Source organism: Cetorhinus maximus, chromosome 14, assembly GCF_964194155.1.
Source record: "Cetorhinus maximus chromosome 14, sCetMax3.hap1.1, whole genome shotgun sequence".
Classification (NCBI taxonomy): domain Eukaryota; kingdom Metazoa; phylum Chordata; class Chondrichthyes; order Lamniformes; family Cetorhinidae; genus Cetorhinus; species Cetorhinus maximus.
This window is the reverse complement of record NC_135892.1, coordinates 90,749,320-90,765,089: the sequence shown is the minus strand read 5'-3', so window position 1 is coordinate 90,765,089 and position 15,770 is coordinate 90,749,320. Positions and strand designations below refer to the sequence as shown.

At 38.5% G+C, this 15,770-nt stretch overlaps 1 protein-coding gene across 6 annotated transcripts in view; it reads left to right on the top strand.

Moving 5' to 3' along the window:
• The window catches only part of fbxo11b (F-box protein 11b), a 132,314-nt gene that overhangs the window by 39,290 nt on the left and 77,254 nt on the right, over positions 1–15,770 (top strand). For all 6 annotated transcript variants that reach the window (XM_078557224.1, XM_078557219.1, XM_078557221.1 and 3 more), the window contains one exon: positions 8,172–8,299. In XM_078557224.1, the coding sequence (XP_078413350.1) occupies positions 8,172–8,299 (128 nt within the window). Of the gene's footprint in view, positions 1–8,171; positions 8,300–15,770 lie in introns of those variants that run through there.

Below are 15,770 nucleotides of genomic sequence, written 5' to 3'. Positions count from 1 at the left end.
TATGCATTTTTTTAAAAAAAAGTTTGTGTAAGACACAAAGAACTATCAAAGATAATTAGGATAATTAAGCAAGATATCTCTGGTTAGTTAACGTGGAGGAAAGGAAGATCTCTGACCAAGAAGGGGAAAGACTAGGTGGATAGCAGTCAAGTGGGTAAAACAAAAATGTTTGTATAGCTAACTTTTGTACATTTGGTGTTGAGTGGCCCGTGGAATTTTTATAAGGATTCTGTGCCATAATACCTTCCTGTACCCAATAAGACAGCACATCAAGGAAGCTTCTATCTTGCAACTTTAGGCTTCACGAATGGCACATGGATAAAACAAGTGGCCCATTTATTTGTCAGCGTTGATGTTACATTGTAGTACAGAACTTATTGTGCAACACCAAAAGTATTATTTATGTACAAAAATTAGTTATACAAATATTATCTTTACTTGACTGCTTGTGCACAGAAGTGCTCAAGTTTTGAGAATAGCAGTGTCTTGTGTGACCTGAATGTAGAAATGTCATTTTTTAGCTCTGAATTAGCTAGATTGCTCAGAAATTACGCGAGCTTCTGCACCAATTGTGCTGACATGATGTAATGAAATTTCATGTGGTACTCATGAGGCCACAAACTACTGCAGTAAACCAAAGGTAAATGCAGTGTCACTAGTAGGGGTGTTATTGAGTAGGTTGCAATCTTCCGCCTTGGTGCCTCACTCTTGAAGCCCTTTCCACAGCTGCTGCTCAAAAATATTCTCTGCACATTTGAAAGGTCATTCTAGCGGCTTAGTCCTGAAGGTGTGGGGAGAAGGCCAGGTCCAAACAACCTCAGGTGCACTGCGACAGACAGCGCTTTGGTTAAGTATAGTGAAGGTCTCAGTAAGAAAAATTAAAAAGAAATTGCAAAGAATACGGCGTTCAAATTGTAGAATTCTGCATGAGGATCAGAGGCAGTAAACTATATATACATTTTTGGGTGTAAATCTATGCTAGTATGTTCACATTAATCTAGCTAACTCAGCTATGCTGATGCTTTGCATGGATGGTAAACTATTGAGGTAATGTATGTTGCAATGTTTCAGTTTTATGCTGGCATAGTTGTATAAAAAAATGGCTGAACGCCATACCTGAGCTATAGTTAGCTGAAACTTTCCAGGAGATTCCAGCATTATTGGGTGGAAGACCAAAGCTTTCTTAGTACTTTAGGGCTCTACAGCTGCAGTTGTTTGAAGCTCTCAGCAGTGTTTGTCCCTGATTTCCACCTAAAGAACCATAAATATTTACAGCACAGAAGAGACCATTTGGCCCAGGTTTGTGACAGTTCTTCTGTGGTAATCGAAACTAATCCCACTGGCCTGTCATACCTTGCTCTGCTTCAAATATTTATCCAATCTTCTCATTAATAGATAGTGGTCTGTGCCTCAACTACTTGCTGTGGCAAAGCATTTCATGCTTCAGTCTTTTGTAAGGAAAATTTTCCTGAACCCATCTCTCTCTTACTGACAAATTTAAATTAATTACTTCTCGTAATTGACTCCTCATTTGGAGGTATAGTTTTGGCTATGCACTTGATTCCTAGTGAAATAATCCTGGAAAATCTTTCTCCACAGATCTTGCCAGACCTGCTGAGTTTTCCCAGCATTTTCTGATTTTATTCCTGGAATCTCAAGTCTGACTTTCTAGCTGCAGTTTGCTATCCTAGTGAATCTATGCTGTATGTTCTCTATTGCAATAATAGAGTTCACAAAACTGGACTAATGTTTAACAAGATGATAACTTTTCTGCTGTACTTTGCTTAAGTCCAAAATGCTGTTGGCCTTTTTTAGTTACATCTACCTGCATTTTCAGGCAATTATGAATTTGAACCCATAGATCTCTGTTCTGAGTGATTCTATTGACTGTGTGTTTTCATTTGTTGTTTTTCCCTTCCAAAGTAATTATCTTTCATGCTTCTGTGGATATTTGGACATAATATTAAGTGGGAAAACACTATATAAATGCATGTTGTTGATCTTGAAATGATCCTTGTTGAATTACAGGTTCCTCCTGTTTGCCCGTTCTGCTAGCCAACCTTTCTAAAGCCTTACACTGCTCATTTTTTGCCACACTATCTACTATTGTATCATTAGCAAATAACATGATTGTACTCCTTATACCCAAGTCCAAGTTATCAATATACACTATGCAGAGAACAAAAGTGGATTAAGCACTGACCTTTGGGAGGGCACCACTTCTGGCCCTGGGTGAACAGGGATGACATTTTGTTGTGCCATGATAAGATAATATGTTCTTACGTGTTGATTACTTGTCAAATTACATTTTGGAAACAATATAAGCACTGTTGACCATGTGGCCCAGTTATCCCTACTGCATGCACCAATATCAGATGTTAGGATGGAGCAATAATTTCAAACATTTCATTCATCACAACTGCAACCTAGAGATTAAAATGAAAACTGCAAAAAAAGTGAGCACATTGTGACTTTAGTGACCTTTTGAAAGAACTGACCATTTAGTGCAGTTCTTCTATGTCTTTTAACTTTTTACCATTTAGTGCTTATTTCCTCTCCTTGGCCTTATTTCCAAAATATATAACATCACACCCCACTCTAAGTTTCATTTGGTGTCTTAACTGCCCAGCTAATGCATTTCCTGCTATAATCAGTTACAATACTTTTCAGTTAGCCCTGTATCTTTCATGTTATGTGCTGATTGTGATAATACCCCTACCCAAATCCAGATTTTTGAAAAATAAATTATATCTATTTTAAGAGTAATGGCTCCAACACACACTCCTGAGGGAGACTGTTGTTAATTATCCTTCCATTCTGAAAAAATATCCAAAAACGGCTAGTCTTTTCTGTCCTTTAATCATCTGCTATCCATAGTTTTGATGAAAGGTCACAGATCTATCTACAAATGCTGCCACAACCTGAGTTTTCCAGCATTTTTGTTTCAATTTGCTAGCCATAGTGCCATGCTTCCCTTAATGATATGTCATCTTTTTATTAGGAAATTTCCTCTCCACCTTGTAAATATTTTATGAATCCATGCGCACAACATCCAGTGCTGTTTCCTGGATGTTTCCTCACCTTCTAATGGAAAAATAGTGGTGACTACATTTTACCAATTGTACATAAGCTCATTTGGGGGCAATGTGTGTTAAGGAGAGAGGAACAGGTTTCAGATACTAGTTAGTAGTTATCCTGCAGCCAGTACATTTTTATTGTACTTTCAGGTGACCTTTTGATTCTGATTTTGAAACTTTTTTTTGGGGTGTGGGGTGAGCAGGGAGTGTCTGCCACATAAGTGGGGATAGAGTTGTGCTAATGTTTCCTCTTAAAGCTGCAGCCAAAACACGTAGCAATAATAATTTTTAACACTAGTAGCAGTTAAATCAGTTATCAAAAATTGCGAGGACCGATTTAGATCCAGGATTTATATCCAGCTTTTTAGAGGCTGCAGGATTTTAACATGCCTGATTTACCATTGGGCATTGAATTTGTCACGAGAGCCTGAGACTGCTGGTCAAATGGCCTCGTTTTTAGGTTGATAGGTTTGGAAAACTAATCAGGCCACTTGTACTCCTCCTAGCATCCCATAGCAAACGTGTCTTTGAGTTTTCTTCCTCTCATACTCTGGGACTGCCAGAGAACGTTTAGGAAAACCAGCCTTGCTTCTGGCCTGTGCATACTCTTACATTTTATTTCCAATTTTTTTTCCCCTTAAGTGTGCAAGTTTGCAAAACTGAGTAAAAATGCCACGTATTTTATGGAAGGTAGCTAAGATACCTGTGGTTCCTTTTGCATTCTATTTGTTTGTTCATTGCCCATGACTTTACAAATGAGGTTAGTTTGCAAAACAGGCTGTGGATTTTGTTAAATTGACATTCAAATTCTGTGTTTAATTGAAAGACTAGATGAATTGGTACAAGCTGAAGATGTACTATGGCAGCTTTTGCTGAATATGAATATATTTGCTATGAAATCAGTTGCCATGATTCTCCAGCATGCTCAAAAAAAACCTTAGATGTTAAGAGATAATATGAGGTACTGCATCAAAGCTGTAATAATTTATAAGAAAACTCCAAAATGCTTTGAATTTATCTATTGAACTGTTATAGAATAGGTAAACAAGTTAATGACGCGTATCAGTTGCAGAAGAATTTAAAGATGCCCCCAATTTAATCAGTCAAACAATAATCCTGTTCATAGACCTTATGAAGTGACTAATTCATTGCTGGTGCTAACACTTCAATGGAAGTGCATTTACATTTCAAAAAGAAGAAATTTCAAGTTTGGGAAGTTAGCTAAATCAATATTTTTTGTAAAGCCCAAAAACTCTTAACTTTCACTTGCATAGAACATTTAAAGTAACAAAATGCTTTAGAGTGTTCCACGCAATGGGAGTTAGCTGGGCAGATATAAGAAGAGTTTGAAATGGTTGCAAAAGGTGTAAGCAAAGAGGTAAATTTCAAGGAGACCTTTGAAAATCAAGAGGTGGGGAGTGGGTGTTGGAATGTAGCAACCTGGAGGAATTTAGGAAGAAAATTGCAGTGGTGGTAATGTAGGTTGAATGACTTTGAACAGAAGTATGGAGTTTATTTTTTGTTAGTGGTCATCAAGTAGAGATCAGCAGTAGAATTCTATGAGGACTGTTCTTTAGTCTGGACAAGAAACACCCCTGTGATTGGCATGTTTTTTACAGGAGCCCTGAAAATGCTGAAAGTCTTCCAGGGACCTTATGTCCTACCTTGTAAAAGATGTCTACTACCCAAAGGTAAATGTTGCAAAAAAAAGTTTTTGGAATGACAATTCTTTTAAATCAGCAAATGTAGGAGAAAAATCTAAAATTTGATAGAAAATTTGGACCCGACAAGAACTCTAGGCTCTGACCCATGCTTTGGTGCTGCACTGGTTGAAATTGACTTAACCAGTAGCAGAAATCTCCTGTTTCCATATGAGCCATCTGCTGAGGCCTTGTGTTCTAGTAATGCAACCAACACAACTTGGAGCAGGGGAGCTGTAAGATGAGGACTAAAACTATTTCTAAGTGTGCCCTTGTTTTATCTGTAAATGTTGCATTTTCTTTTGAGATTCATGTTCACGCTCATAGTTAATATTCCAAGCAAATCAATCCAAGACTGTCTGCCTTCTTGATAATAAAACTTAACTGAGCTGCAATATAGCTTATCTCACTATTTTAATGACTAATTGCCCTCTGAAAATAAAGGCATACCCTTAATAGTCTTTGTTTATAATTTGAAGACTGTAGAATTGCATTGTTATCTTTTGTAAGGACCTTTTTCTTTTGACTTTTGGGATGCTTTACTATGTTAGAGGCACTACATAAATGCAAGTTGCTCTCTGAATTTTCAAAAATTAAATTCTCCAAATGACTTTCTGGATCAGTACTCTGGTACAATACTTGTCACTGACCAAAGAATTCACAGATCTGTATTGTGGTTGCAGTTTTTTTTTGCCTTGATGCCCCTGGCAAGAGTGCAGAAAAATTGCTTCATGCTGCTTGATAGCAACCTTGTTCCCAATGGCAATCTTCGTTGGAAAATTTCCATGTATGAGCATCAGTGAGCTTGCCTATTGCCAAGAAAAAGCTTGCACACTAGTTGGTACTGCATTTGGAAAAAGGATGTGCCCATTTTCAAATTTTGTAATTACAGAAGATGATTGCTTGATGACCTCAGTACTCTAAGCATTATTGCGTAGATAGAGCTGGAAAGAGAAAAGAATGTAATTTGTTGGAAATGTCTCTTCCTCGAATCTGAGCTGAGTGGTTGTACTTTCCAGCGAGTGAATATTTTGGGAGTGTTACCTTTGAATAATAGGAAGAGTTCCAAATTTGAGAGAGAGGTTTTGACTTTTTGATATAAAATGAATTTTAGTTGAGTTGCTTTTTTTAAAACCCAGTCTTCTGGAATTTTGGCTTTTTCATAACTTTGTTTTATTCATGATTTTTTTGTAAGTCAGTTACCAGAAACGCAAGTTCCTTTTTCAGCTGAAATTAACATGCCAGATGCCTTTGAATCACGGCTGATGTTTTTGACAACCATCAGTCTCTATTCCAATGGTCCCCTGGCCAGCCTCCCATGTTCCACCCTCCTCAAAGAAATTGAGGATTGAACTCATCCAAAGCTTTGCTGCTTGTATCCTAACCCGCACCAAGTCCCATTCAAATAACCCCTACCCTCCCAGTGTTCATTGACCTACATTGGCTCTTAGTCTGACAATACCTCACGTTTAAAATGCACGCCCTTGTGAGAATTACCCTTGAGCCCTACAACCCTCATGCCTATGTTTCCCTAATTCCGGCCTGTTGTGCAATTTAATTGCTCCACTGTTGGTGACTGTGCCTTTTACCCTCTAGGCCCCAAGCTCTGGAATTTCCACCCTAAATTTCTCAGCCTATGTCTCTGTTTTTCTCCTTCCCCCTCACTTAGGTTGCTCTTTAAAATCCACCCTTTTGTTTATCTGTCCAAAAAATACTGGCTCAGTGTCAAATTTATGATTGTACTTCAGATGTTTCACTACATTAGAGGCACTATATTTTTCAAATATTCTGCTAGTCTGGAGGCAGTGGTAAACAATAAATACTTGTTGCAGATTACTCTGGTCGGTCGAAATGTTAAAATCATATGCTGCACCATTATTTCAGGAGGGTCTACTTTACACCTAGATATTCTTCCCTTTGACCCTCCTCTCCTGCTTCCAGGTACTTTCCCCCTCATCATCACCTCTCCTTACCCCAACTCATCACAATTGACCTACTCTGCTACCATCATTGGTTTGAATCCCCCTTGAATGAGCGTACAGTTATCCTCTGTTACCTTGCAACATTATCCAAAAGCCTTATCAAGACTCCATTGCTGCTTTTTTCAAGCAGTAATCTCAATTTTTCTATCCTCTTCCTGTCCTTTTGTGCACCATGCCACCCATTGGCAGGTCCTAGCTCTGGAATCACTTCTGCATCTTTCTTTCCATCTAGATCTTTTTAAAAATCTACTTCAGATCAAGCTGCTGGTCACCCCTCTTAATATTTCCACATATAACACAGCATTTTTTTTTGGATTATGTCTCAAAAAGGGCCATGGGACCTGTTCTTTCATGTTAAAGGTTCTATGTTAATGTACATTGTGTTGTTAAATACAGCATCCTAAATTAACCACCCTGAAGCAATACTTGAGGTTGGAAGCCATCTTCTCTGCCTGGTTGCTTTTCTCCCCACACTCCAAAAGAATTGTGGGTATGCTCAATAGACTTCCAACATAGCGTCTTAGCAAAAGCTGAAAAGCATGGGATTGTGTCTAATCAGGATAACTGCTGATCGAGATGATTGAATGTTAAGTGAGTTACTCAGCTGCTGGAACCTTTGAAGTGTCATGTTAAGGAAGGCTACTGTTCAAGAATCAATACAGGTTGTAAGAAAGGATGGTATTCACCAAATCATAGAAGAGTACAGCACAGAAAGAGAGAATTCGGCCTATTGAATCTGTGCCAGCCCTTTTGAAGAATGATTTAGTCCTACTCTCTGGCCCTTTTATCATATCCCTGCAACTTTTTTCTCATTCAAATATTTATCCAATTCTCTTTTGAAAGCTACCATTGAATCTGTTTTCACGCCCTATCAGGCAGCACGTTCCAAATTCTAACTACTTGTTATATTGAGGTTTTCCTCATGCACCCTGTAGTTCTTTGACTAGTCACCCTGAATTTGTGGCTTCTGGTTATTGAGCTATCAGCATTGGAAGCAGTCTCTCCTTATTTATTCTATCTAAACCCTTCATGATTTTAAACAGCTCTATCAAATTTCCTTTTGGTCATCTCTGCTCTAATGCGAACAACCTTAGCTTCACCCTTTCCATGTAACTAATCCCCCATCTTTTCTGTTCCCCCTCCAAAGTCTTAACACACTACTCCACTTGGGGTCAAACTAATGCTTTACCAGTATTCTGGAGTTTTATCCAATTTAAATTTTTGTGGGGGGGCGGGGCTGTCATTAAAAGTTTTTTGTAGAACTTTGTCTCAGGAGATGGAATTGTTTTGGTGAATTATACAGTAGAATAGATTGACATCTTGTGTGGTACAAAGGCCTTTGAAGGAAATAAAAAAAAACCCTCCTACATTCTTTGTGTAAAAACCCAATTCTTTTCTCTCTCCATTCATAGATGAGGATGTCCCTGCAGACATGATTGTGGAAGAATCAGGACCTGGTGCACAAAACAGCCCATACCAGCTGCGGAGAAAGTCACTACTGTCTAAACGAACAGCTTACCCTACAAAGAATAGCATGGAGGTGAGTCACTTCACAAGTTTAGAAAAATATATTTTAATGTCCACTCCATCATGGCAAAAAAAACTTGCCTTTATGTATGTTTTATGTGGAAACATGGCCAATACTGTGACTGTATTAACAGTTCCCATTTTGTTATTAACCAGAAATGGAGGAGTTCTTATAGGGTGAGATGGACATTGTCCCTCTTGCGTACCACATATTTGGTTCAATTTTGAGGGAATTAATTCTCCACAGATGGAGGTTTGCATACTTGTGTTGGATATTGATAGGTACAGCCTTTAGATTTAAAGCAATACCTTTTCTGTTGATATGAAAACAATCATATATCGTGTTTAATTTCAACAACATACACTATTTCTTTGTTAGTTTAAAAATAGATCTAATAAATCAAATTAACAGACTTCAAATTAAGTGGAGTAGATTTTGATCTGGGAGCTTTAACTATTTTTGAAATAATTCAGATGTAAACATTTAAACTTAAAAATATTGGACCATGAAAAAGAAATCAGTGTGTTTGAAAAGTGCGTGCTTTGAAACTATAACCGCTTTCTATTTTGGAAGTTGTAGTTTCAGCCTTAAAAGTGTTTGTTCAAATCTCACATCTACAGCTCTGCAAAAACTTTCTCTATGCCAGAGGGTTGTGAATGCTCCATTATTGATTGTTTAAGGCTGGGATAGAAGGATTGTTGGCTTCTCAGAGAATCAAGTAATTCGGGGAATGGGTGGGAAAGCAGAATTGAAGCCCAAGATCAGCTGTGATCGTGTAGAATGGTGGGGCAGGCTCGATGGGCCATGTGGTCTATTCTTGCTCCCATTTTTTTTGTCCTGTTCTGAGCTGATAATTTTCTTTTGGAGCCAGAGGATTTTGCATGAAATATTTGGGTACCTGGAACACAGTATTCATTCCATGAATTTCAAAGTTGCAAAGGTGTTACATCAAGTGGGATGCAAACTATTCTGTTTTGGATTAAGTATTGTACATACGCAGTAAGCTACATCTTTAAAATATTCAACTTTTGTGAAGACAATGTTGGATGCCATGGTAGTTTAATACTCTGAAGCCATTTGAGGGAGGTGGTGTTCATCTTTCAAGAGATCTTTAATCTTTCTAAAGGGCATCTAAAATTTACTTTGGACCTGAATTTCTGTTTCAGCTCTTGTCTGTAACTCCTTGCCCCTGAAATTAAGTTGTTTTCTCATGAGCTTCTGAATTTTCTGATTAACTCTGACCATTTTGTATATCATCTGTAATCCTATGTAATTGTGGCCAGTTCTGGGCCCGACACTTCAGCGAGGCTGTCAAGACCTTGGTGCATAAATGAATTATCAGAATGGTACTGGGGATGAGGGACTTCAGTTTTGTGGAGAGATTAGAGAAGCTAAGGTAGCCCCCCTTAGAGCAGAGAAGGCTAGGAGGCAATTCAGTAGAGGGATTCAAAATCTTGAAGGGTTTTGATAAGAGTAAATAAGGAGGAACTGTTTCCAGTGACCCAAGGTCGGTAACCAGAGGACATGGATTTAAAGTGATTGGCAAAAGAACCAGAGGCAACGAGGAAACAATTTTTAAGCAGCGAATTGTTATCTGGAATGCACTGCCTGCAAGGCTGGTGGAATCAGATTTAATAACTTTCAAACTGGAACTGAATAAATAAGGGGAATGTTTGCAAGGCTATGGAGAAGGTGCAGGGGAGTGGTCCAAATGGATAGATCTTTTCAAGAGCCAGCACAGGCACAGTGTGTTGAGTGGCCACCTCCTATGATTCTACAAAATGCATAGATTAGGCTACTAAAATGGCATGCGCCTCTACCTTGTTAGTCAACAGAAGATTAATGGTTGATGCATTCTATAACTAAAAGATATTTTGGGATTTCATAGTTGGTATACAGATCTTCAGTGAATCTTAAGAACACTCTTGCTGTTTTCAAAAGGAACAAATGCTCAGTGGAACTCTGATGAAGATTCTGGGAGCCCCGAGAGCTTGTAGTATAAGTTGTGATCATTTGAAATTTGGCACCCTTGCATTTGTCCTGATGAGTGTAATATGAAAAGCTTCGGAAACATGTGTCTCTCTTCAGCATCTTATTCAGTGTTATTTTTTGTTTCACTGTCTTGGAGATTCCACTTCAATATAGGTTACCTTTGCAGTCTACATGTCCATCACTCAAGGCCAACACCCAGCTTCAAAGAGATGCGCGTCAGCAATCCTTTGCAATGACTAAGGCCTATGACTGCTGCTTGTGTTATTTTTCAATATTGAGTAACGCTGTACACCAACAGCTTGCATTTATATAATGACTTTAATGTAATAAAACATCCTAAAGCACTTCACAGCAGTGTTGTCAAACAAAATTCTACAGAGCTACATAGAGATATCAGGAATGGTGACCAAAAACTTGGCCAAAAAGCCACATAAGAAAATGTTAGAACGGGGAGGTCAAGATATTAAAGGGCTGAATTCTAGAGTTTAGAGCCCAGTCGATTGAAGACATGACTACAAGTGGATTGATGAAAATTGGAGATGTGCAAGAGGCCAGCATAGGAGGAGTGCGGATGAATTTCCATCACCATGCCATGTAACTCGGTGTCACATTTTTGTCTGATAGTGGTCCTGCAGAGTACCTGGGCTTATTTGATTTGTTTAAGGTGTCTTATAGTGCAAGTTATTGCTGTAAGGCTGGAAGTGGGTACTGAGGTGGGAAAGGGTGAGATCACAGAGGGAATTGACCACAAGGACGAATTTTAAAATTTTGGGGCATTGGTGGACGGATAGCCAATGTAAGAGTTTTTGTGGCTTGGGGTAGAGGGTGGAATTGCTAACGAATAATGGCTTTAGTATATGCAGTGTTTCATTGAGGAACTTATGGCTCATCTAGGATTGGATGTTGAAACATGGGTAACAGATGCTGAGCGATGGACCTGGGTGTTATCTTAAATGTGGAACCTGGCATCGCAGAGGGGCAGCAAGTAAATGTGAAATGGAGGGCAAAGAATGAATTCAGAGGTAACTAGGTGTAAGCAGGAGGCAGAGCCATTGAGCCAGGAGAGTCTCCAGCACTGACTGGTTAGGCAGGAATAGAAAAGGGCGAGAGCAGTCATAATGGAGGAGAGGATCTGGAGAGGATGACCTGGTCAACCATTGCAAAGGCTGTAGAGGTGAAGAAAGGTGAGGAGGTATGGGAGGATGGTATTTATGATTTTGGGAGCTTTGAGTGTTGATTTTAAGTGTTGTGGTAGGGATGGAAACCTGATTGGAAAAGTTCAAATATGGAGTTGCCAAAAAAATGGGCACTGATTTGGAAGGCCACAACACATTCGGGATCTTTGTATTTGAATGGGAGGTTGGTGATAGTCTATTGTTTGCAAGGATAGAGGAGTTCAAGGTTAGGTTTTTTTTGTGAGGGGGTAATGGTGATAAATTTGAAAGGGAGTGAGAAAATGCCTGAGGAGAGGGAGAAGTTCACAATGTCAGTTCACTTGAGGGCCAGGAGGAAAGGTAGGTAATTTATTTTGTGGAAATAGGATTGAAGGGGCAGGATTTTGATTAGCTTAGAGAAGACAATCAGAGAAAATAAGAAAGGTGTTGGTGCAGATGATTGATAGGGGACTTGGGAAACCTTGGTTTAGTAGGCATTGGAAATGAAGGGATGGTCTCTGTCTTTTTGACAAAAGTCTATGAGCTCTCACACTTGTTGGAGATGACTGAGGAGGAGGAAAGAGATGTTTGGTAGTGGAGAAAAGAAGCTGGGGCTTATATGCGCAGTCTAGGAGCAGAGTTTTGGCAGAGGAGGGCAGGTCCTGATAATGCTGAATGTGGTCCAACCAGATCTGGTGATGAATGGTTAAACAGTCATGAGTTTGTCATTTTTGATCTTTATAATTAGGATGGAAATCAATTTGTTTTCTGGTTCTGGTGATGCCGCTATCTGTGGTTTTTCAAGCTAGATGCCTCATTAAAAATTGTTGCAATTCAACCATCTTGCAAAATGGATTAGCCTGCAAGTAGCAAGATAATTGCTATTGTCTTGAAACTTGTTCTCTGACAAAATTCCAGCTGGTTGACTGGAAACAGATGTTTCCTTCAATCTTTTAAAGGTTTGGACACAGTGGAATGCTACTTGGCACATGAACTAATTTGAAGTTAAATTTTAGGAGCATGCCATTTGGCTCTACAAGTATAAATTAAGGGTGATCATATGAGAAGTATTAATTATACCTCATTTGATGTAGTGTTTGTAAAGTTTTCTTTCTCTTGTGTCTCCAACTTAAATTTTTAAATATTCGTGTCTATTTTATCTTGTATCTACTTTAATTTTTCATGTGTTGCTGCCTTCTGAAGAATGGAATTATGATTATATAAAGCCTTTCATGTGGATTAGTGATCACGTAATTTGTCTGAATTGAGGATGAAATGCTGTTTAAAAGGGAGTGTCCTGTAATTTTGAGTTACATTGGCGCCCATTCATTTCCTATTGAAAGTTAAACTATATTCAAATAAGACCTAGGTTTTTTTTTAAAAGTGGATATAAAAAGGAAAATATTATTTAATAACAGCGTATTCTTAATGTAGCATTTATTCCTTCCAAACAATCTGCCCTCTTGCTGCCTTATTAAATGCAGTGATGCTCTGCTTATTTATGGGTAATAGGTTCTTGCCCTGAGTGTCTCTGGTTTATGTATAGCAGCTGAGATCTTTAGGAAACCAGCTTCCACTTAACCTGGCAGCATTTTAAGACGTATTTAAAATTAAGCAGCTCCTTCCAGGTGAGCAGATCCTGGATTTAGGAAAGCGTTGCTGCCATAGCATTGTAAACAAGGTAGTGTGATATATAAAACACTGCTTATTAACATCTAGTCCAATTAAAATCTTACAGATAAAATCTAGTTATTCATAAAAATATTCTTTCTACCTCCTTAATATGAAGTGTAATGAGAACAAGACGGGGGTTGGAAGGGAGGATTACATCAAGTGGAGGCTCAGTGCTCAAAAGAAAACCTGGTAAAGAACCGATGGATGAAAAGAGTGGAGAAAAAAACAAAGGAAAGAAGTGAAGAAAAAATAAAGGAGAAAGCTTTTGGGCTCCAAGCTCCATGATGTATTGTTACTGGATCCTAATATTTAACGCACACCATTGATGACGAATTCTGTTTTTGAGTTTCACATCTCGATGGGGGAAACATATTGACAGAAGGTGCCAGGTGCATTCATGTAAATATCTTGCAACTCTTCGAACATTGCATATTCAAATCTGAAGGCTGTGAGCATGCGAGGATGAAAGAGTTAATTTCATATAGGTTGCTATCCCACCTCAGAATTACAGGATATTAGTTCTTTATCAGATGAGTACAAATGAAACCAGCCTGTACGAGTCAACAGGCTTAAAAAGTAGCTGGCAAGAGTTAGGCGATCTGGAGCTTGCATTTTCAGATTTATCACCAAAAATGCTTCACTTGAAGTTGTACAATCAGGTTTATGCTCTCAGTGCTTCGTGGCCCCGAAGAAAAAGCAGCCTTTTGCAGGTAAATTGGGTGTAACAAATGCAGGGTTCGTCCTGTTTTGTACATAATGTTTTTGAATATGAATAGTAACTTTGGGAATTGTTTAAAACAACTTTTACACTGCTCAAATGTTTAATTTTAAGTTACTTTTCATTTGTATTTCTCTCATCTTTCCTTACCACCTCTCTACTGCCAGTGATGACTTGTGGAAGGTGGAATTGGACAGGGAGTATGCAGAGGCCCTTTGGTTTCTCACCCGAATCATTATTCTTTATGTAACCCTGGACAGTGAGTATTGATTTGGTGGCTATTTGATTGTAGGAGCCATCAACCCAGCTGCCCTTATTAGGGGAGATTTCTTCCAAGTGTTTGGGTGTATTGAGACTGTAAATGCCTTGCTTGTAAATGCATTTGGAATTTTGCTGCATCCAGTGTGCAGATGAAATGTCACACTGAGGTGATTGCTCACTCAAAGTCGATCCAGCTGAAGTCGCTGAACAGCCATCAGCAGTAGTTGACCTACAGTAATTTTTCCTTGTAGCTATTGCCAGTCGACTGCTTTGACTGCCACCACAACTATGGCTAAAATTTATTGTCAATGTTCCCTCAGAGTCTTATCCAAGTCTATCAAAACATGCCCTTTGACTCATTGCACTGTTCAACAGCACGTATTGTTGTGAACAGCTTTTTTTCAAAAATGATAAATGTCAAAGAACAATCAAGATCACCCCTGACAGACGGATGTCTATACGGAATAATCTGCATCGCTACATTGACGTGCGAGCAGACATTGACTACTTGTGCAAGCAAAAGCAATGCCAGATATCTCACTAAATCAGTGTTCGATATAGTGACGAGAAAGTAAGCTAATAAATTAGTCTTCTCATTGGAAGCTTGTTCATAAAAATGCTCATTGTTTTTGTTGCTTTGATTAATAGCAAGATAAGTTTCTAATGCCTTGTGTTTCTGAAATTTACTCACTGACCCTGTGAGTGAGGAAAAGATTGAAATGTGGCCTTCACATGAAAAGATGGGATGCGCCTGGGCTTGAGGGATTCATGTAGAAATTTGAAGGCATAATAAGTAATTCTGAGGGCCAAAGGAAACAGCAAAGGCACATTGATCAGATGAAAATATGGACAGAAAAATGGCAAACAGAATGCAATGTCAATAAAGACCAGGTGGTATATTGTGGTACAAGAAATGTAAATAATAATTAAACTTCCCAAGTGGAGGAAAGTTTGGTGGTGTGGAAGAGCAGAAGGATTTGAGATTAAGGCTTAGGATATTAAAGCAGCATGTCAAGCTGATAAGGTTGTTAAAAAGCTTATGGAATATGAGATTTGATGTCAAGTGCAATAGAATACATTTTTTAACAGCTGTTCTACATTTTCTGGTGACACTTGTACTCATCATTCCATCATCATTTGTAAAACGTGTTGCAAAGTAATCCATGTTACATCTCCACTGTAACACCTTCATCCTCCACAGCTAGATTTCCCTCTTCAGCTCTGAGTCCTGTTGTCTCGAACTACCCTCTTTCTATATTTGCATGAAAGTTTTGTCTCCTCTTATTTACTAGCCTTTTTAATAATCTCATTTTACCTTCCCATAGTACATTCTGTATTTATGATTTTATTTTGTATTGTTAAACAACTTTACAGAAACTTATGCTCTGATTTTGTTTCCTGGAAATATACTTAATTTGGTAACACTATGTATTGCCTATTTGAAAATTTGGTCCCCATCCTACATGCTGCCTGTCATCCTGTTAAATGTTCTGCTTGGTTATTTTGGGTCAGTCCCTGCCCTATCTCAGTCTTTTGTCTCTTTATTACCCTTTTACATTTTTACATTGAATTTAGTTATGTTGTGGTTGCTGTTTCTCACTTGTTCTACACAAGTTATTTGCCCCACTTCACTTTCCAGAACTAAATTGTGCAATCATCTTGTTAGCTGTGAAGCATACTATTC